Genomic DNA, 22505 nt, shown 5'->3' with positions numbered 1-22505 from the left:
CTATTTATTAAGCTACACTGCCACCTTGTGGGATGTTGTGGATCTGCAGCCCTGTGTCCTCCATGTTGTTTGCAGATCTGAAAGCTGTCTGTTAGAGCCACCATGGAGTCTGTCTCATACCCTTGTCCACTAGGCTAATATTGAAGTAGCTATGAATGAACAAACAAACAAACAAAACATAAAAATGCCAATGTTATTTACTGTGCACACTTACTACTCTAGTGTATCAATCTTTACTATAAAATGTGCTCATAGCAGCTCAGCACAATATATTTTGTCAGGGCACATGGCAACCATAGTAAACGAAAGGTAAATAGTGAGATACACATATTAATCAAAATGTTGTTGTTTATTTTGTTCCCACTATAAAATATGTATTAACATTATTTAGCTGTAAAGTAACCTGAATAGAGACTGTTATACAGCACACGATTGTCCACTTTGATCACATTTCTCAAGCATTGCCAAAACCAGACTTCAGCATGGGGGTTTGTTGGCCATTCCAAAATGGAGCTTCTACATAACCTTTTCCTTAACCTCAGAAACTGAGAATGTTGTAACACAGGCTCTAGTAAAACGAGCACAATCACATCCACATTGTCATCCATTAGTCTTTGGTGTGCCATGTAAAAGGCTATTCTAAAGTTCCCACTCTTCACATACCTGTCAGTCAGCACAAATACAGTCTTCCTGCTCTGTCGGATACTTTGAGAAAGGTTGTCTATGACAGGTACCCCTGGCTGCCAGTCCCTTTCTTCTAAACATATTAGCAAGGCCCCGTCTCTGTGATCCTCTAAATTGACTCGGAGATTATTCAGAACCCAGTCTGATACGACTGGATCTTTAGTATCATATGTAATAAAGGCATCATAGACATTATCTGATGATTCAAGGGGTCGGTAGCCCTTCACCTTTGCCTTAAAATAATGATAAAAATACCAAGCATCCCAGTAAAATAAATGTTTTACAACAGCTACCGCCATCGTGAACGTAATAACAAAGAACGAAAACAAACACAATATGGCTGATGTGATGTCGTTTTCACATTCATAAAGGTCAAAGGTTATGATGCCCTTTCCTTTTCGATCTTCAGGCGTTGCACATTTGACATCTGTGGCCAGACGTGGTATAGCAACATCGTTTGATTTTATCCACAAAATGAAATCCAAAATATCACAGGTGCACTGAAATGGGTTTCCTTCCAGATGTAATGTCTTCAGATAATTGTTTGGCCCAGACAGGAAGGTTGACTGGTTTATAAGCTTCAGGTAGTTGTGACTTAAATAAAGGTACTGAAGGCTACTTGCTTGTTGGAGAAAGCCATCAGAGAGCTGAGTAATCTTATTATTACTCAGGTCAAGTATTCTAAGAGTATTTGTGTAGCTGCTGAGCTTCTCAGTGACGTATGTCAAACTATTGTCTCCAAGAGCTAGAACCTCAAGTTGGTTAAAATATGCAAGCTTCTCCCAGTCAAAAAGCTGGAGGCCATTACCAATTAAATAGAGCTCAGTTAAGTTAGATGGCAAACTACAATACACGTTGGATGGTATTCTTTTAAGTCTGTTGTGGGATATATCAAGATGTGTTAAATTCGAAAGATTTTTGAAGAGTGTGATATACCTGTTGTCATCTCCCTTCCATAGGATATCAAGTCGGTTGCCTTTAAATTTCAGCTCTTTTAGGGATTTGCTGATCAGCTCCTTGTTTGTTAAAGTATAAATTTCATTCCAGCTCAAGTTAAGCACTTTTAGAAACTGAAGGTTTTTTAGAAAACCCAGATTATGGGTGACTCCTGCCACAACAAAATAATGCAAATTGTAGCTTAGATCCAACACCTCCAGTTGCTGTAACTCTGCAAAAGCATAGTCATAGGCCAGGTCAATCTTATTATAAGTAAGATCCAAGTACTTGAGCTTAGGAAGGAAGATAAACTCAGTGCCATTCAAAGCATTTGAAAACCCATTGCTTGAAAGATTAAGACATGAAATGTTCTCAAAGCCTTCAAACTGCTCAGGGGCGATAAAAAAAATGTTATTCAAAGATAGATCCAATACTTGACCATAGACAAAGCACTCATGCTTAACAAGTAAATGAGATAAGTGGTAGTTACTCCCTGTATCATCCTTATTGATATAGCTGCCATGATCCTTCACTGATGGGCTGCTGAACACCTGATTTCCCTCATTAGCTGTCCCATAAAATAAGCCATTTCCTCTCGAATCAGGAGACAGCCTGTTCTCTGACAAATATATCAGTTTCAAATTAAAGAAATTTTGAAACTCTTTTAAGTTTGTGTGTTTGACAAAGTTTGTTCCCAGGTTCAGCACAGTTAGATTTGTTAGATTGTAGAGGGAGCCCAGGTCACCCTGATCAATTTCTCTGAACACATATCCTTCAATATGTAAGACACGGAGAGACTCCAACTTCTTAAAATTGGAGGAAAGATTTATTTTTTGAGGATACTCCTTTATTTTGTAATTAAAGGATAAATCAAGCATTTCCACACGAGGCAAACTGTTTAAGAAGTCCCCTTGAGCTATTTCACTCATTAAATAGTTGAAGGAAAGGAAGAGATGTTTGAGATTTGGGCAGTTTTCAAACCATGTGCTTTGTAGCTGTTCCAGAGAGTTCCCAGACAGATGCAGTGTTTGCAATTTCCTAAGATTCTGAAAAGCATATGCATGTATATTAATTGGGGCTTTATTAGGGCAAGGCTCACAAGGGAAGGGAGCATTTTCACACCTGGGGCAATTGCCGGACAGGTCAAGAACTTGCAGTTCAGATAGACCAAACAAGTCATTTTCCCTAATAAACTGTATTTTATTTGAACTGAGATAAAGTTTCACTAAAGAAGATGGCAGGTTTCCAGGGACTTGGGATAAGCTGTTGTAGGACAGTGATAAGACATTTAAATTGATAAGGTGTGAGAAGCTTCCATTCTCTATGTAAAGTGAACCATTGCAGGGATTCCAATAGTAACAGTTTTTGTTTATAGAGATTTCTGTAAGGTTTGGCACACCCAAAAAGTTCTTTTTACTGACTGACAATAAGCTGTTTGAATTTAAACTTAACATTCTCAGTCCAGGTGGGAGACCGTCTGGCATCTGATGAAGAAAATTACCATCCAGAAACAACACCTGTAGTTTTGTCAAAGAGGAGAAAGTCCCTTTTGAAATATGTTTCCCTTTTTGTTGAAGGCTCCAGTTGAGGCTTATATTGATGAGGTTTCTCAAATTGTGGAAAGACAGATTCGTGAGGAGTATTTTGTTTTGTGAAAGTTGCAGGCTAGTAGCATTCAAGGTAATGCCTTTAGGCACTTCCCTTAGTCTCCGAGCACTGCAGTCAAAATGAATCAACGTGTTGTTATGTGTCACTGTGACATCACATGGAAGTGTCCTGGAAACCCAGCTCAGTGCTAAAGGGTTAGAAGCAAACCAGCACAGAATCAGGGAGAAGAATATCTTGTGGGTGAGGGCAGTTACCTAACAAAGAAAAGAAAGAAAAAAATGGTTTCAATACAAAGTCAAAGACAACAGTAAGGCCATAGAAACTTAAATACAAATGGATATGGTTTGTTTTAATATTTTACGGAGAATCGTGCAGAACTCAACATATACTGGATTTATCAGTTATCTACAATTAAATCTAATGGACTGAATACCTTAGATGGGTAAAAGAAATGGACGTGATTACCATTGGTTTTCAGAATACTCCGTCTGTCTTGTTACCATGTTATGATACTGTCCTGTTTGTCTTTGTTTTTTTCTTATCTTGTTCTGCAATCCTTGAAACTATTATCTGTAAATTTCTCTCTCTCTGAGCACTCAAAATCGCTTTTGAGTACATGACAAATACACCTTAGAGTCGCACATCACCCACGTGTGTTCACACTGCTCTTATTTTTCAGGCTTAATTTTTTTTGTCCAGGCGCTATGCAAAATAGTGTAATCGGAAGAAAAGTGTTGCATTTGTAGTTTTTCGGCAGCTTTGAATCTTGTCTACCAAAAAACTGTCACATTTCAATGGTTTTGTATTGAAATGTAACAATACGAAAGACCCCGTTTCTCTGGACAGCAGTGTGTGTACTGAAGGCTAAACTTCAGAAGAGTGTAGTAAACAGATGAAAACAGTAACTTTGCTGAGGAAACTGTTGTTTTAAATAAAACCTTTTGACCCCTCGACCCGATCAGGCTGAAAGAGTACATTTAATTTTTTTTGCCATGAACAACCCTGAGCACTGAGTTTGGTGTAAATCGGAGGAGGTAGGTAGGGTGTTACCTTTTGGGTGATTTGTCACGAAATAACCCTTCAGTGAAATGGTAAACTCTAAATGGGAAGGTCACATGAGAGAAAATGTACTAGTTTAGACAGCAATTACATAGTCTACTGATTAATAATACAAGATGTTTGTTTCTTTTTCTTTTTTTTTTACTCGATTCTGTCACATTACCAATTTACACAGTTGGTGCTCTTCTTCCACAGCAGTTGTTTAAATTTTATTAGAAATGAAACAGCCTCAAAGGTCCATGTATCTGTTTTCGCATGTATACATTCTGAAGAAATTAATTCAAGACCTGATACAGGTTCACAAAGTGAAGCACATCACTGGTATGCAATTCAAAAGGTGGTGTATCTAATACAGTATTTTAAAATATTTGTATAAAATGTATTTTCATTTGATAGGTAATGTAATGTATAAATATGGAAATTGCCATGCAATGTCTTTATTTCACTGTGTGTTGCATCTAATATCCAAACCATGAATATCAGAACTAATTAACATGGGGAGGTCAATGTACAAACATTTATATAAATGAATTAATAATAAAAAAGAGACCATGCCACCAGAAATAAACAAATACCTCCACTCACTTGTGTGTGTGTTGTAAAAGGTAAGACATGTTGCCTTTTTTGTACCATTTGTGAAAGATGATAAGATGATACAGACTGTACTCAAAGACATGGAAAAACGATAGGTTACGGATGTAATCTCGGTTCCCTGAAAGAGAAGACGACCAACAACAATGCTTTTAGGATATGTCTGCCACAGGTCAGGTATTTACTGAGCATGTTATGTCAGAGCTGCCAATAGGCCCCTTCAGGGAGTGACGTCGGAGATCACGTTCTCTTTTGCATCGAACCTGCAAATGCGAGTGATGCGACCTCGCAAGGTTTGTTGGTCATCTTTCCCTTTCAATTTGAAGACACCAACAACAATACTGAGAAAGTATATCAAAGCCACTGCGAGGGAGCGTGAGTGGAGACAGCAGACGAGGGACGTCTCGCTACCACCAAACTAATGTTTGTGGTGTGAGCGTGCAACCTCAAGGACCCTTGTGCCTAATGAAGGCACTGAGAAATGTACCACGTTAAGTTGTTAGGACCTGGTGAATGTATGCGTAGTAGCTTAGCTAGTCGCAGTACAAATATCAGTCAATGAGGCTCCTCCCCTGATAGAGTGCGCGGCCACCCTCCCAGGTGGAGGTAGAATGGCATTGGTATATGCAGTTGAGACTGTGTCCACAATCCAGTGGGACAGTCACTGCTTTGAGAGGACTTGACCCAGGGTCCTTTCACCATGACAGATGAAGAGCTGGTCAGATTGACACAGCACTCTCGTCCTATCCACATAACCTCTCAATGCCCGAACTGGGCAGAGGGAGTTCAATCTCCGATCCTCCTCCGAAGAAAAAGGAGGGCGATGGAAAGCCTCTAATTCCACCGATTGGTTTAAATGGAAAGCAGAAACCACTTTAGGGAGGAAAGATGGGTTCGTACGTAATGATACCCTGTTTCCATCATCCCAAATACGCATACAGGCACAGTGCACTGACAGAGCCACTAACCCACATAGCGGAGGTGATGGCTAGCAAAAAGGCTGTCTCATAGAGAGAAATTTCAATTCTATGGAATGTATAAGTTCAAACGGGGCCTTAGGGAAAGCCTTCAGTACCACATCTAGACTCCACTCTGGCAGGACGTCCTTCTTAGCAGGACGTAACAGCCGAGCGCCCTTCAAAAAAAGTGTCGCCAGGAAATGAGCACCTGGGGACACCGAATCAATGGGGACATGTCATGCAGATATGGCTGCTAGGTACACTTTCAGCATAGAGGGGGATCTACCCTCCTCTAGCAGGTTTTGCAGAAATTGTAAAATTATTGCTATAGGTCAATAGATGAGGTCATGACCTCTGGTCACACACCAATTTTGAAAATACCTCCACTTATAGGCGTACAATGACCTTGAGGAGGTGGCCCTATTATTCTGCAGTGTACTGGCAACTGCGTCTGAGAGCCCTAAGGCGGACAGATGGTCCCGCTCAGGGGCCAGACCCACAGTTGGAGTCTGCCCGGTTCTGAGTGTCAGAGAGTGCCTCTCGCCTGACTGAGAAGATCCATATGTAGCGACGCACAGAGGGTGCCAAGGCACAGAGAGTTTAAGCGCAGAGGGTGCCGAAGCACCGAGGCACTGAAGGCACTGAGGGCACCGAGCACTGGGGGGGGGGTAAGCACCAAGGGTACTGGGTACTGGGCCGGGTGTTTAGTTTGTACCGAATGTAGTCACACAACCGGAGCAACGCGTAGCTTACAGCGGAGTGGAGCACAGCCTACAGACAGTATAGTAAGAAAAAATACAGAGACTTTTTAAATTTCTTTTTATTTTAAGACCCAGCGCACCGAGGTGGGTGGGTCAATGCATCCATGGAATCTACTTGACAGTGGGGCTGGAATCAGGCCCAGTGGAGGAAGCACACTTTGTTTTTTTTGTTTGTTTTTTTTGAAGACGACACACACTCACACACACAGCAGAAGCTGAAGGGTAGGGTTTTTTGGGGGGTTCTTTTGGGCCGTGCACACTGCGTTTATAACTCAGTCTTCAGAAGCCAAGCTTCTGATTCCGGGGGGGTGGCAAGCTGACTTCCAGCAAAAAATTGCAGTGTAGGTACCAGAAAGTAAGAGCTCTGCCACACAGATCACGCAACTGGGGAGGTTATTATATCTACCTAACCTACCTGATTGTGAGAAGCAAATGAGAACGTGATCTCCGCGGAGTGACTACTTATTTCCTCGGTTGGCAGAACCGAGGACTTTGCTCCCTGGAGGGGCCTATCGGCAGCTCTGAAATAAAATGCTCAGTAAATACCTGACCTGTGGCAGGCATATCCCAAAAAGTATTGTTGTTGGTCATCTTCGAATTGAAAGGAAATTATAATATCACAATTTTAACCACTCTTCTACTTCCATTTATTGCAGAGTTCAATAACAAATAATACAGTTTACAGTTAGCTGTATGATGCAGTTAAGTATACTGTAGTATACTGCAGTTATTCAGTACTAGAATGCCATATTCAGCAGCATTTACTATATGTTATGAGTACAGAGAATGCAGTCTTCTCAATACTAGTAGTAATTTATCAAATACGTAACATTTTGTATGCATTTTTTTGTCTCTGTGGATATACCATGCTTCACATAAAATGTATCATCACACGTAATGTATCCATAGGATTTCAGCATTTTTAATTAAACAACCCCTCATAGATGTTTCTGTAATACACATGCTACCCAAGTAAATTGAGCTGTATACAGTAGAACAGAGACATGAAGTGCCCTATTGTTTTATATGATATAACAAGAGCATGTATGATACATTATTCTTTTTTTTTACCTGCAGTTCATTATATTTGGCAAAATAAAGATATATATGTGATGATGTTGTCAACTTATCATTTTAAAGCAGATATACTGTGATAGTAATGTGTGTTTTTATGCATCCAATAGTCCCATGTTCCTTCAAATAAACTGCAGAGTTAATACATCCTTATGTTGGGAAACAGGAAGCATAAATTTACTTCTCCAATTTAATCTCCACAGTGAAACTTATATGACATGTTAGTGATAAAAAATCTAGCTAAGAGTGAAACATTCACTTTAGCACAGAGTCATAAACAATATTCCCTACCTGTGCGCATGTAGTGGTTTGCATTTATACATTCTAAACACTAGCAATTGCAAACTTCACAAGGAAATGGGGCATTAGTACACCTGGGGCATTTGCCAGAGAAGTCAAGAACTTGAAGTTCAGTTAAGTTCTGGAAGTCATATTGATCAACATTCTGTATTTCATTCAAACTTAAATAAATTTTCTCCAAAGACGTTTGGCAGATTTTGGGGTACATGGGATAGGTTGTTATAGTTCAATGATAACACATTCAAACTGGTAAGATGTGAGAAAGAAATATTGCAAGGGTCCAAACAGATCTCAGTTACATTTGGCACACCACTGAAGTTCTCATTAGTGATGTTAAAAATGTGGTTCGCATTTAGACTTAGATTTTTCAGTCCTGGTGGGAGACCTTCTGGTACTTTCCAAAGCAAATTTCCATCTAAAAGTAATACCTGGAGTCTTGTCAAAGAAAAGAATGTCCTGTTTGCAATATAAATCCCTCCTGTGTGATGGTTCCAGTTAAGGTCATTGAATGTAAGATTTCTCAAATTGTAGAAAGACTGATTTGAAATTTGATGTATTCTATTTTCTGAAAGTTTCTAGTGGCATTCCTGTTAATGTCATTAGGCACTTGGGTGAGTCGTCGAGCACTACAGTCGAAAAGTATCAAAGTGTTATTGCTCTTCACAGTGACTTCACATGGAAGTGTCCTGGAAACCCACTGCAGGGCAATGGTGCTCAGAAGCAAACCTGAACACTACAAAAAGTTTTGTTTGCACTTTATATCAAGATTTACCAGTAATTACAGTATCTCCCCATACCTAGAATTTATTCTAAACAGACAGCCTTGTATTGCACTAAAACTAGTTTAATGCTTACCTATATTTATCTACAGAATGTAAAGTCTTGGATTTTATTGGTATAAATTATGAATAACACTTACACGTTTATTTATTTATTTATTTATTTTTGTAAACGACTTGTAGTAAACTGAATGGCACTATTCAAATTGACGGGGCCTTAATAAAAATTTAATGGGATATTAAACATTATTTCACATTTACCAAGTACTAAGCAGTACACAACACTTTTTTTGTAAGGCAGAAAAAAATTAGATAAGGAAAAGATATTTGCACACCTGTTGGTGAATACAGAGCATTAGGAAAACCTCATGGTGTAATTATCATTATTATTATTTATTTATTTGGCAGACGCCTTTATCCAAGGCAACTTACAGGTGTTACAGGGCACAAGGTGTTACAGAGCACAATCTTTAGCACACATCAACTACCAGTTAAGTTTCACTTTTATCAGACTTCCTGCAAATCTACAGGTGACTTACAGAAGAAAACTAAGAATAAAAATAAACTCAAATATTAAAATTGCTATAGATTTACAAAAATGGGCTTGCTTTTTTTAATTATTAGCATTGTATCAGAGGTAAGTTATATATCATTTGAAACAATAATTTAATTTTGCCTAACTTTTTCCTTTACCGTCTTCTGTTCCAGCAGTGCAGCAGTGTGGAGTAGTGGTTAGGGATCTGGTCTCTTGACTGGAGGGTTGTGGGTTCAATCCCAGGTGGGGGACACAGCTGTACCCTTGAGCAAGGTACTTTACCTAGATTGCTCCAGTAAAAACCCAACTGTATAAATGTGTAATTGTATGTAAACATAATGTGATATCTTGTAACAATTGTAAGTCGCCCTGGATAAGGGCATCTGTTAAGAAATAAATAATAATAAATAGTGAGAAAGATGTATTTTACAATGTTGACAGTGCATCATGATAAACAAGCAAGGCCATTTACATGCCACAAGACATCCTCTAAATATTCATTTTGCAGGAAGGTGATTCCAGCCAGGTGCATTTACAAGAGCTTGTACACCAGTGTTGGCACGCAAGTATGTTCAGAAAAATACATCTACAACCAGTCTTTGCATGAAAAAAGCTAGGTTAAGTGATTGCAACGTACTGTAGTAAAAAATATGTTGCGGATAAAATGATACTGACTTGTCTTCTGCTTAATGTGAGTTTATAGTTTATGGATTTTCTACACATTTATTACTAGTAAACTAAACTGAGGTGTTTACAAGTTTAAAGGTGGTAGCCTTAATTATGAATTACAAGTATTTTTCACACGCTTGAGTGGGCCCAATTTGGGATGAAAATCAGTAAAGAGCCCATTAAAAGCAATGTGACGCATATTACACTTGTATTATGGGGCTATGTGTCTATTTGGAGTTATGGCTGGCAGAAGCCATTGTTAAGGGTTATATTGTCACTAAACGCTACTAGTATGTAGCTAGACATCTAGACATCTACCCAGCAGGGAGTCGCAGTTGACTAGTTTAGTGAAAATGTTCACTTGATAGATAGCTATCTTACTGACATGTTGTTCCTAGTTCAGAGTTGAGCTGAAGCTGTTGTTGCATGTACACAAGCTGGGGTACGGATTAAAGTTAGTTGGTTGTTAAATCAATGGTGTTTGTGAGTTATTACGAACACTGGGAATACCAATTTATACTTGTTGGCATAGGCGCTGGGTTATATTGTCCCGTGAGCCTAGGCTCTGGGTTATATGGGCCCGTGAGCCTGGGCTCTGGGTTATATGGGCCCATGAGCCTGGGATCTACCAATATTCTGGAAAGCTGGTCCAGCCCCACCAGTGTTTGAGCTTATATATAATAATTGTACATATAAACCTTTTAATGCAAACAATATCTTTATACAAAAGATGTTTATAAAATCCCACCCCATAATAGTAAAATATGTGAGAAACAGTGAACCAATGGAATAACATTTCACATCAAATTAGTTTAACAGGGAAGTTAAAAGTTGAAGTCCTGAGCCCTAGTCACCAGCTCTCGCAACGAAACCACAAAGGTTCAGGTTGTGTCAGAGTTTACTTTTTCTGTCATTTCCATATTCAATGTGTGTCACCCTGGGAGTTGGTGTAGCACTCCGGGGTGGGTAGGGGCTGCCTGTGATTGTGTGCGCAAGAGTGTGTGGCTGGTGATAGGTGCTTTTAGTTGCCAAAAAAAAACACATTGTACTTGAAAAAGCCATGGTGTGTGCCTCAATTACTGCTCGCTACAATATTATGTTTGTGTGTTTTATTTTTCTATTAAGTATTATGTTTGTGTATTTTATTTTTGTAATCAATATTATGGCTGTGTGTAAGTCTGCCTATGAAGACTAAAAAATCCCTTGTGAACCACTATGTATGAGCCAAGAATGACTGAATCACTTGGCAGTTCTGCACGTTCAAAAGAACCTTACAGATTAAATAGACAAAATCTTAACTACTACATTTTGTGAACTGAACAGTGCCGAAGTGTTTTTGCTCTTTACTAAGTGGTAAGCTATCACTAATCAATATTTACTTTTACTTTGTATAAACATAAATGTATAATTAAGTTAACTAGTTTCTCCTAGTTTGCTGTGCACTATGTCCTGTCCATATGACATACACAATAAAAATAGGGTATGAAATGGTAGTGTTTATAAAATGGGTTTTCAAATATCCTTTATAGTTTGGGAAGCAATTTAATTTATAATCCAAGTTACAAAACAAGACTGAAATACTTACTTCAGCTGTGTATATGCAGTAAATCATTAGAATGTAATTTATGTTAGTTATTGTTCGTTATTTACTGATTATATTCTTATGCTTTATTTACGGTAACTGAGATTAATTACTGTGTATTTTAATGTATTTTGAGTTATTCTTTTAATGCTGCTACTTTAAAAATGACTCTTTCTGAGTTATTGTTTATACTCGATCAGACTGTGAGTGACTTAAATCTCCCTGCTCTTTCAGAAATTAAAGCCTATTTAATTTAAACGCACCGTGTTTGTGTGTTCACAGCCAGCAGCCAGAGCAGCAACACAGAGAACAGTTTAACTGGAAACCGTTCAGGGCCTCGCATTAAAAACAGAGTGTATGTTTTTTGTATGAAAATAAAATACAATTAAATCTATTATGCACTTTGTGTTATTATTATTAAATGTTAGTCTTGTTGTATAAATAGAATAAATGATGAATCCCAATTAAATACAGAAAATACACAACAAAGTGCAGAAGACTCCAATAACTCAAGTTCTACTTTCATGGGTTATGGATCCATCTGCACTTTGTTGTATATTTCCCATTTATCCCCTACATATACCATGTTATAGTACAAACAAATTGTCATACTAGACAAGCAATGTATACTGTACACACCAAAAGTGTATATTGAAGTACACAGCAACTATAATTTTACATAATGTAACCATTTTATCCAATAAATATTGGGTTTAATGAAAATGTTACATTTTTATGTTTAAAAACAAAGCTTTTAAACAGATTTGATTTTTTCCCATAACTTGGGGGCTTCACCTCCAGACCCGAAAGTATAGGGGAATCTGACCCCTGAGCACCACAGAAAATGTACAAACCCGGTGTCTATGCTTGGTGGTACCATATTTGTTTTCTAATTGTTTTCCAATCATTGTTTATTTCTCTCATTATTGTTAAGGTCTTTGTTCTCATTCTACTGGACTAAAATTATCTTTAAACCCATACCATTGTATCACCCACACTGTCACACTTGTTGAGTCATACTGTCCATTTATACAACGAAACTCAAAATATTTCCCAGCTAAAAAGTAAATTGAATAGGCTTAGATTTACACAGAAATATGGAAGATTGACTCTTGGAATGCAATCCAAATGAATGGACCACAATACAATTATATACACATATCTTCAAATCAGAACACCAGGGGCACAGTATAACATATCTGATCAATTAATTATTAGTTTTCTAATTAGGTACATAACAATAGATGATCAGCAACATGTTAATTATACCTAAAAACAATAGATGGATAAGGTTAGCTTACCATTTTCAGAAAGTTTACTTTATGCCCGAAGATTATTAGAAACAGCCAGCTCTTCTTAACTTCTCTTCAGTCTGTAATGTGGTGTGGACACGTCTCTCTTCAGAAAAATGAAATGTTCTGGGTTAAAATCAACTTCCCTAATACCAGTAAAATGGGTGCTATAAAAAATACCATGATGACTTTAGCTAATCACCAGTGAATGTGAGAGTGATTTCTGCAGTTGTTCCAACTGGACCATTCACAGGGTTTTCATCTACTTCCTTATCAGCTGAGCCAAAGGGCTCACTTTCTTGGCCTCAGGTACTTCCTTATTTTCACTTACACACAAAGACACATCTGTAGTTACTCTTGGTTTAATTCTGACACCCCCCAAATATACCTGCAAACTTGTGCAACCCAAGTTGAAACAAGGACAGAGAGATTGCTTGTGACAGTATTCTGTGGTGTAACAGATTTCCATCAGGAACCACTTCATGGTTGATGGCAAAGTTCTAAGATTTGAAGGCAGAAGCCAATCAAACTTATCAATGGCACTGCCCTCAACATAGTAGAGGTGGATAGATCGTAGACTGCTTGGCACATCATTCTTCTTAAGGACAAGACTGTCAGCTGTCCTTTTAATGGACCCTCTAATTCCATCCTCTCCATTTAAGTTTGGGAAAAAAAACGGAGTGCCTCTCTCTGGCAGTGTTGCCCCGCCCCTGTGTGTTTGTGTGTTATATGTTGCGTGTGGTGTGTTAATGTTGGTGTATAGATATTGGTGCATGGGATATAAATGGGTCTGTGCAGCATGAGAGATTTAAAATATATAGTTGTATTCACGTGCATTTAAAGTATTTAATATGTGAGCACAGGGTTGCACAAATTAGTTCACGTGCTGGGATTCAAGTGAATAATTAATTAGTAATTGAATCCCAGCACAACAGTATGTATAGATGCATGTGAACATGTACTATATAGATATATAGTATGTGAGTTTCATTCACTCGGGGTTGGGTGTTCGGTGAGTAGAGAACGAGAGAGAGAGAAGGAGAGTAAAAGCAAATTAAAAAGTAAATACCAATTGCGATTTGGTGCTGGAAGGACCAGCACGATACTTGTTTGTTTTTGACCCCCTGTGTTTGTTTGTCTATTCATCCACTGTTTGTTTAGTGTTAGTCCGTTTTGGCCAGCACGCCATTTTCTTTTACAAAGTGTTTTTGTCTGTTTAAACTTTTTATTTTGCAATAAACGCCCTGAGCGCCGCACTTTGTAAAAGAAAACATTATCAGGTTTATTTTCTTTCCATATCAGAGGTCCATGCAGTAAAAGTAGACATTGCTGTATTTTGTTTGTAATAGTACAGTATCTGAAATGCTAGAAAGTAGCCTCTTTTAATTATAGAAACTGCTGCTGTTTTAAAGCAGTTGACAAATAAAACAGAACCTGTTATTCATTTCCTCTTTTATCTTCATGTGGTTCAATGTACAAATACTGTGCCTAATAAAATAACAATAACTCAGAGCCTACTATATTTTTACTGATATTTTAGACAACCGCTATTGAAAACTCCAGGTACCATTGACTAAAATAAAGTATTTTAAGCTCTGATAAATACATTTTTTCAGTAGCACTGACTGTACTGCTTGCTTTCTGTACTGTACTGTGTTGAATGTGTCTTCAATACTCAACAGTTAATTTAAATTTCTAAATTATAATGTAACAAATAATTGCATGAGATTGTAATGTTTATAAGAGTTCCACTAAGATGATCTGGCACAGTAGTAGTGTAAGCAAGCATGGCAGCACTTTTTTAAAATGTCTGCAAATTCACATGAATTAAGACTAATAACCATAGTATACGTACACAGAAATACAGTAGATAGAACATGCATTTATTAATGGTTAGGAATAGACAACAATATCATAACACATAACAGATTACAAAAGAAAAAGTGACTTTTACATTTGTGTTCCTCATAATTTATCAGTAAAGAAATTGTGTTAATATTTATCTTTATACAATTCCTCATTAATATCAGCTGCTGTGAATAAGAAAATGCATTTTTGTTATTTCACTAGTATTTTACAATAATATTTTTTTTTAACACGCTGTGTTGCTATAAAAAGGCATATTGAACTATAGAGTCTCCCTGAAGAGTTTGTTATACTGTGTATGGTTCTCTGTAGCCAATGTGTTCCTCAAACACTACCAAAAATAGCGCTGGGCTTGAGGGTTTTTGGGCCATTCCAAGACAGAGCCTCTGCAGAGTCTCTTTTGAAGTCTTAGATACTTGGAACTCTGAAGCGATCTTTCAAGAAAAACTAAGATAATCGCATCAGATTTGTCATCCATAAGTAGTTGATGAGCCAAATAAAAAGCTGTCTTAAAGTTGCCACTTGAGAGGAATGTGTTGGTTAGGACAAACACAGTCTTTCTGCTCTGTTGGATACTCTGGGAAAGATTGTCTATGATTGGAAGACCAGGGATCCAGTCTCTTTCATCCAGACATAACTGGAAGCAGGTGTCACCTTTGTCTTCCATATGGACACGCAGCTCATTTAAAACCCAGTCAGAAACCGCAGAGTCCTTCTTGTCGTACACAATGTGCGCATCATAGCAGCTGCTTTGCGAGGACAAGGTTTGATATCCCTTGAGTTTTGCAGCACAGAAGTGGTAACTGTACCATACATCCCAATAAAAGAGATGACTTGAAATTGAAATCACGAGGAGGCAGAGAATGATTGATGTTGACAAGATGTGTAGTATGATGGAAAGAGAGTTGAGCTGACATGTGTGAAGATTGATAAAGATGACACTGCGACCTTTTTGTGCTCCAGGAGCTGCACAGGTCACATCTGTAGCCAGACGGTGAATGTTGACTGTCGTTTGTTTAATCCACATAACAAACCATAGATTATCACACATGCACATAAATGTGTTCCCGTTCAGCAGTAGGACCTCCAGGCGATTGACAACATTTTCCGGGAAGCTAGACTTCATGATAAATTGGAGTTGATTAAAACTTAGGTCCAGATATTTCAGGCTAAAAGCATCTTTGAGGAAATATTGGGTGAGCTTTGGGATTTGATTTTTGTGCAAAATCATTTTTTGGTGAGAGTTTCGGTGCAGTTGGAAAGCACATGAGGAACAGTCTTTAGTTTATTGTTGCTGAGGTCTAGGACTTGTAAGTGTGTGAGCAATTGCAGCTTCCCCCATTTGAAAGATGTCAGCTTGTTGTTGTTTAAGTACAGCTCACGAAGTTTTGATGGCATGCCTTTAAAAACCAGTTGAGGTATAAAATTAAGGCTGTTGTGAGAGATGTCAAGCTGGACTAGGTTTGATAAATTTCTAAAATAATAACTGTACCTTGTGTCTCCATCTCTCCATAAAACATCAAGATGGTTTCCTTTGAACTCCAATATTTCCAAGGAGTGGCTTTCCATAACTGTGTTCGTCGAGGTGGAAATTTTATTATAGTTTAACAGTAGAGTTTGAAGTTTAGGCAGGTTTTTGGTAAAGTTCAACATGTGTGTCATCCCCTCTGACAAAAAGTAAAAGTTATTATGACTGAGGTCTAAAACTTTCAAATTTTACAGTTTCTGGAATGCCGTAGAATACATCAAATCAATGCGGTTGTTGGAAAAATCTAAATACTCCAGTTCAGAAAGGTAAGAAAACTCAGAGCCATTCAAAGACTGACTCATGGCATTGCCTGATAGATTGAGACATCTAAGGTCACCAAGATGTTTAAACTCTGTTGGGTTAATGAAAAATATATTATTTCTGCTTAAATCCAGTGTTTTTCCAAACCGACTGCAATCTTTATTAACAATTGGATGCAAGGGGCTCCCGAGTGGCGCATCCAGTAAAGGCGCTCCTCGCAGGATGTGCCCTATAGCCTGGAGATCGCAGGTTCGAATCCAGGCTATGTCACAGCTGACTGTGACCGAGAGTTCCTAGGGGGCGGCGCACAATTGGCTGAGCGCTGCCCGGGTAGGGAGGGCTTAGGTCGGCAGGGGAATCCACGGCTCACCGTGCATAAGCGACCCCTGTGGCCGATAGGGCGCCTGTGGCTCTGCAGCGGAGCCGCCAGATCTGTGTTGTCCTCCGGCACTATAGGTCTGGTAGCATTGCTGTGGATCTGCAGTGCGAAAAATGACGGCTTGGAAGGAGCACTTTTCGGAGGACGCATGTTCCAGCCTCCGTTTCCCGAGTCGGCGGGGGGGTTGCGAGCGGTGAGCCGGGGATACAGATAATAATTGGGCATGCTAAATTGGGCTGAAAACCGGGGTAAAAATAATTGGCGACGACTAAATTTATAAAAAAAACAAAAAAAAAAAACAATTGGATGCAAGAAACCAGCCTCTTTGTCCTTGGACTTGCAACTGCGTGCATACTCATCATACCTGAAATAGTGAATATCCTGGACTTCTCCATAGTAGAACTGTGTCCTACTTCCCAATGAAGCCCTGGTAGTATTTACAGTTGAACAAGACCTTGAAACATAGGGTGAATCGTTAGAATAAGGTGATATTTTGTTATCAGAAAGATTAATGATGTGAAATGCCTGTAATTCTCTTAAGATACTCAGGTTGGCCAATTTAATTAAGTTGGTTCCGAGGTTAATAATTTCCAGTTGTTCAAGTCTTCTCAACGGCTCAAAGGCTGCTTCACTTAATTCTCTAAAAACATAACCCCTGATTCTTAGGACTCTGAGCGAGGTTAAATTACAAAAGGTTTCAGAAAGACTTAGGAATGGAAGATATTGCCGTAGATCAAAGTTAAATGATAGGTCTATCTCTTCCAGCTTGCTGAGATTCATCAGAAACTGGGCTCTTTCAATTTCTTTAGCTAAATAATTTGAGGAAAGATCTAGAATTTTTAGCATTCCTGTATGTTGGAACCATTGATAAGGGACTGTCTCAAGAGAATTGCTATGAAGGCGTAGTATCTTCAGATCTTTTAACATGTCAAAAGCGAGTAGATCAATATTGATTTGGGTATTATTAGGGCATGGAGTACATGGGAAAGGGGCATTGTAACATCAAGGGCAGTTCCCACTCAAATCGAGTATTTCCAGTTTAGTCAAGTTTATGAAATCATATTTATCTATGTGTTGAATCCTGTTATTATATAGGTAAAGCTCCTTTAAACTTGGGGGTAGGTTCTGAGGAACTTGAGATAAATTATTTGATTTGAGAGATAATAAAGCAAGGTTCTTCAAGTCATAGAAAGCCCCAATTTGAATATCAAAAGAAACATTGCATGGATTGCGGTAGTAACAGTTTTGTCCCAGGTAGAGCTCTTCTATGTTTGTTAATTCTGAGAGGTTTTCTTTATAAATTGCAGAAAACTTGTTTACTTCAAGGCTTAGCAGCAGCAAGTTGGGAGGCAAGCCTTAAATTTGTAAGTGAGGAAAAGCTTCCATCTTCCACATGAAGACTTTTGGTGCACACATGATCTTTGGGTCCTATTTTAACAGGCACGCAGTTACATCTGAAATAGATTTCAGTGAGGTTCTCAAGTCCAGCAAAGGACATCTTGTAAATGTTTGGTATATGGTTAATGGTGAGAGTTAAATTTGTGGCATTTGCTGGAAATCCCTTTGGCACCTCTGTAAGTCGACGTTCACTACACTCAACTAGGACAGTTGTTCCATTTCTTTCCACAGACACATCACAAGGAAGGTTTTTGGGATACCAGCTGGCTGCAGTGAGTCTTGAAGCACTGTAGCAAAAAAGAGGATGCAGGTTATCCAACTCAATAAGCTGTTCCAAAAAATCTGGAATGAAAAAAATATATTATTATATTACTATTTGCTTAAACAGCAAGGGCCATATACATTTTTTATCAGCTAGCTTTGTAGATATTAGAGTAATGGGAACTACCTTACAAATACCACTGTATTTCTGCAAACAATTCTGCAAAAACAGGAGCTGCATCAATTCCCTTTTAAAAGCACACAGAAGTGAATACAATGGAAGATCAACCAAGTCATTTTCATTGAGTCACATGACTAGACATGGATGTCTAAAAAATACAATTATTTTAGAGCATGGGGAATTCCCCTGTAATTTATCAACCATCTTGTATTGCAGGATTAGCTCCTAAAATATGAGTTAGTGAAATCCATGGGGATGCAGGTTCTGTAACAAAAATAAAACAAACAGTAATTCTAAGTGAAATTGTCTATGTATATTGCAGATAAGGCATGTGCAGTTACACTGTAAAAATAGGGAGCCAACTCCAGGACCCGCGATATATCCGAATCCGCAGCGAGCGGCGATATAATGATATATATATATATATATATATATGGTTTCTTATCACTGTTAACCCCTTTTGATATATATATATATATATATATATATATATATATATATATATATATATATATATATATATATATACACATCAAAAGGGGTTAACAGTGGTAAGAAACCACCATATTTTTTCAATATATATACTTTAAAAAACATCCATAACTTCAAACACACTCAACGATAGATTTTAAATGTAAAGTTCTGAAACTAAAGGGAAACTATTTTAAGTATCAGGGAATCCCGCTGGATTGCATAACCTTATTTCTAGAGTAATCCAAGGATAACCGTCAACAGATGCTACTTATTCTGGGTGGGTAGATCTTGATGAAATCAACCCCTTTCTCAACTAGGCAAACATTTTGGCTATTGCCTTTATCATCATTAAACCGATGAAGGCACTAGTGGGGGAAAAAAAGTCAAAAGTTTTGCATCACCCTATAGAATTTACTAATGTTGCTTTATGAAGTCGAATGAAACCTGCCCAATAATGTTACGTTACCATGTTGAATTGCATACTGCTTTGTAGTTTGCCATATACTTAATGAAAAACTGACAAAAATTTAAAAAAATAAAAGATCTAAATATTTTCTGAATATTTAATTTCTACCTGTTTCATATCCCTATTATGTGAGCCTAGTTATGTATGGCATAATAGTATTTTTGATCAAATAAACGCAAATGTGTTATAGTCTACTCTTTAATATGAAATCCTGTGTTACATTCAAAAGAGGAAACAGTAATAATATATAACCTGATCAATGCTACTTGAATATTAAAGAAAATGTGGAAGTTATACTTACCATTTTTGCTGTTTGTAAATCAGGTAAAAACTCTTTTTTTTTTCAGTTGTCCTCTTTAAAGGATTTTCTTTGTGTGACAGAAAGTGGTCAGCGACATGCAGTATTCTCTCCAGGTGAAGCAAGATTGAAAAGATATAAAGGCCCCGGTTGGACTCCACTGTTTCAATTTGAGCACATTCTTCAGTCTGCCTTGAGGTTGAACTGCACCAGAAAGCTGTGATAGAAAGTGAATGTGCAACCCCTAGTTCCCCAATGACACAAATATCCAGACCCTCATATACAGTATATATCAACACATTTGAAGTTAAACAAAGATAAAGATAATAAATAGACAGTCTGTTTCTGCTTTTTTCCCAGCGTGAGAATAAATGTAAGGATAATTACAGAAAACAAACCATTGTATAGCTTTTTTTTTTATCTGAACACGTTTTTTTCTTTGTCTCTCCATGTGCGTCCAGCTGTAAAGGTGTCACGTCATAGACTGACAGTTTTTACCCTTGACATGTGGAAAGTTTTGTCTTTCATATCTCATGATCATAAGTATGCCCTTATAAAAGCTAACCGTGGTATTTTTTTTTTTTTTTTACATACCCCATGCTTTGTCCATGGTAATAGTATGCATTTACCATAGTTTACCCTGCTTTACCATGTCTCTCTGGGCTTTACAGTGCTTACCTATGCTTTATTAGACTTTGCTATGCTTTTACTATGGGAAACTTTTATAAGGGTGAATGTACTATGATCAAAAATGGGACAGTATTTTTTGCTGTATCACATATCATGTGTAATGCATATGTTCCAAAAGGTGATTACAAGCCAATAGTTAACAAAAAAATGTTAATTAAGTTAAAACAACTGCACACTCAAAACTTTATGTTAAAAAATGTCAGAAAGCAAAAAAAAAAAAAGTTAGCTGAAACAAGGTGATTTATAAGTTATTTAGGGGTCAGTTGTATCTAGAGAAGTACCTGATTGTTTGCACAATTAAAACATCGTTTAGTTATTATGGTGTCAAGTTCGAGCACTTCTTAATAGAATAAGAGGAGGCAAACAGGAGGACAAATCGATTGCACTGTGCGTGTCCTGGCTTACAGATTTTCACATACCCAGACAACAGTTAATCAAGAATAATGAAACAGAGTATATATTTACTCCTTCAGTTTATTAACGCTTAAATGGATCGAGTGATCGCAGATCTACTTCAAATCCTAGCTCATAGTGCAGGCAGGCAGGTGTCTTTGCAAACACCATTAATAATATATAAAGCAATATGGTTACATTAAGTACCTCAGGCAGTGTAAGGCACCCATTTACATTAATGCATGCAATATAACAACATATCTAAAGCTAATTAGCATCATGCATTATGTGCATGTGTGATAATCTATGGTTTGTTAGGTGAGATATAAATTCAATATTATGCTTCCCTCCGCAGAGGTGTGTCTTATAATATAAAACATTATAAAAATTATAAAACTAGAACCTGCTCTTCACCTGCAAATACTTCGAATTCTTCTGCAGCAATATGATCACATTTACATTCATGTTTACATCAACAAGCCTTTTGAGTGCAGCATGTGAAGTTACTTTGAAATAACCACTTTTTAGACATGTGTGTGTTAAAACAATCTTCTTCTTGTGATACATGGCATTGTTGGGGAAATATTACATTCTGTGCCACTTTTCCCTTCTAGGTTAATTAGAAGTCCCCCAAAGACCCAATCAATGACGTCTGGGTCAGTGTATCATGAGCTATAATGATACCATAGTGCAAGCTCAGTCATTATTAATAACCATTGAGGTAATATCGACAGCAGATATAAAACTGGTGACTTTGGCGTACTGTACTTAAGCTCATGGGGACTTCCAAGGCACAGCGGTGAATGAAGAGGGCCGATCGATACAATGGGGAAGGTTTTTAAGAATAGTTTATAAAAAAAAAACCTTTGAAAGAGGGCGCATCAATAATATCTTAGGGATGGGCACCAATATCGATAGTGATAATAATTTCCATATCGTGAGATAAAAAAAAAAATCACGTATGCTCGTAGAGACATACTTTTTATTGCTAAAACTGCTAAAAAACTAGCCCTTTTTTTTTTAACCACTGGACCACACAGCCTCACCGCCTGTAATACATGTGTTTTGCCACTATGACTTCTAAAGCACACGTCATGCTTTCAAAAACTCTCATCCACAAAAACCTAATATTTGTAATAGTTTCCCTTAATGTGCAGATTGGTACGTGGAAGAGTAATAAACAAATCAATTCCCACTTTTAACTTCTGCAAAACTCAAGTCAATACTGCCAGTCCTGTGACCAAGGTTACCTCATTCACTGGAGCTTTTTTTTTTATTTTATTTTTTTAATTCTAATTGAATACAATTAGAATCCCTACCAGTAGTAATAGGCACAATAATACAGTATACTTATATAGGGATTCCAAGTTGGTATATTTAATAGGTACATGCTTATATAGGTTTAAAAAAAAAAAAAAAGAACACTCGGCACAGTTGGAACTCCAGCTTACACTAAAAGGAAACTTAACAGCAGCTGTTCA

At 37.7% G+C, this 22505-nt stretch overlaps 1 protein-coding gene and 1 pseudogene across 1 annotated transcript; both read right to left on the bottom strand.

Annotated features, from left to right (window-relative positions):
• Nucleotides 1-383: 383 nt before the first annotated feature.
• LOC117405786 (toll-like receptor 8) lies at nucleotides 384-5799 on the bottom strand. Its single transcript, XM_059030397.1, has 2 exons — nucleotides 5779-5799; nucleotides 384-3482 (listed from the first exon to the last, which is right to left on the bottom strand). The coding sequence occupies exons 1-2, from the start codon at nucleotides 5797-5799 to the stop codon at nucleotides 384-386; spliced, it is 3120 nt and encodes a 1039-aa protein (XP_058886380.1).
• A 9066-nt stretch (nucleotides 5800-14865) lies between these two features.
• Nucleotides 14866-16157, bottom strand: LOC117971113 (toll-like receptor 7; annotated as a pseudogene).
• Between the last annotated feature and the right edge of the window lie 6348 nt (nucleotides 16158-22505).

The sequence above is a fragment of the Acipenser ruthenus genome, chromosome 9 (assembly GCF_902713425.1).
Source record: "Acipenser ruthenus chromosome 9, fAciRut3.2 maternal haplotype, whole genome shotgun sequence".
Taxonomy (NCBI): domain Eukaryota; kingdom Metazoa; phylum Chordata; class Actinopteri; order Acipenseriformes; family Acipenseridae; genus Acipenser; species Acipenser ruthenus.
The sequence above is the reverse complement of the archived record's forward strand: the minus strand, read 5'-3'. Positions and strand labels throughout refer to the sequence as shown.

What these genes read in the sequence shown, in the direction of transcription:
- LOC117405786 (XM_059030397.1), bottom strand. Translation starts at nt 5,799, where the DNA reads ATGGAAACAGGGTATCATTAC. An exon ending in TGGAAACAGGGTATCATTAC is followed by an intron (nt 3,483 to 5,778) that starts GTACGAACCCAT and finishes TTTCTTTGTTAG; the next exon opens with GTAACTGCCCTCACCCACAA.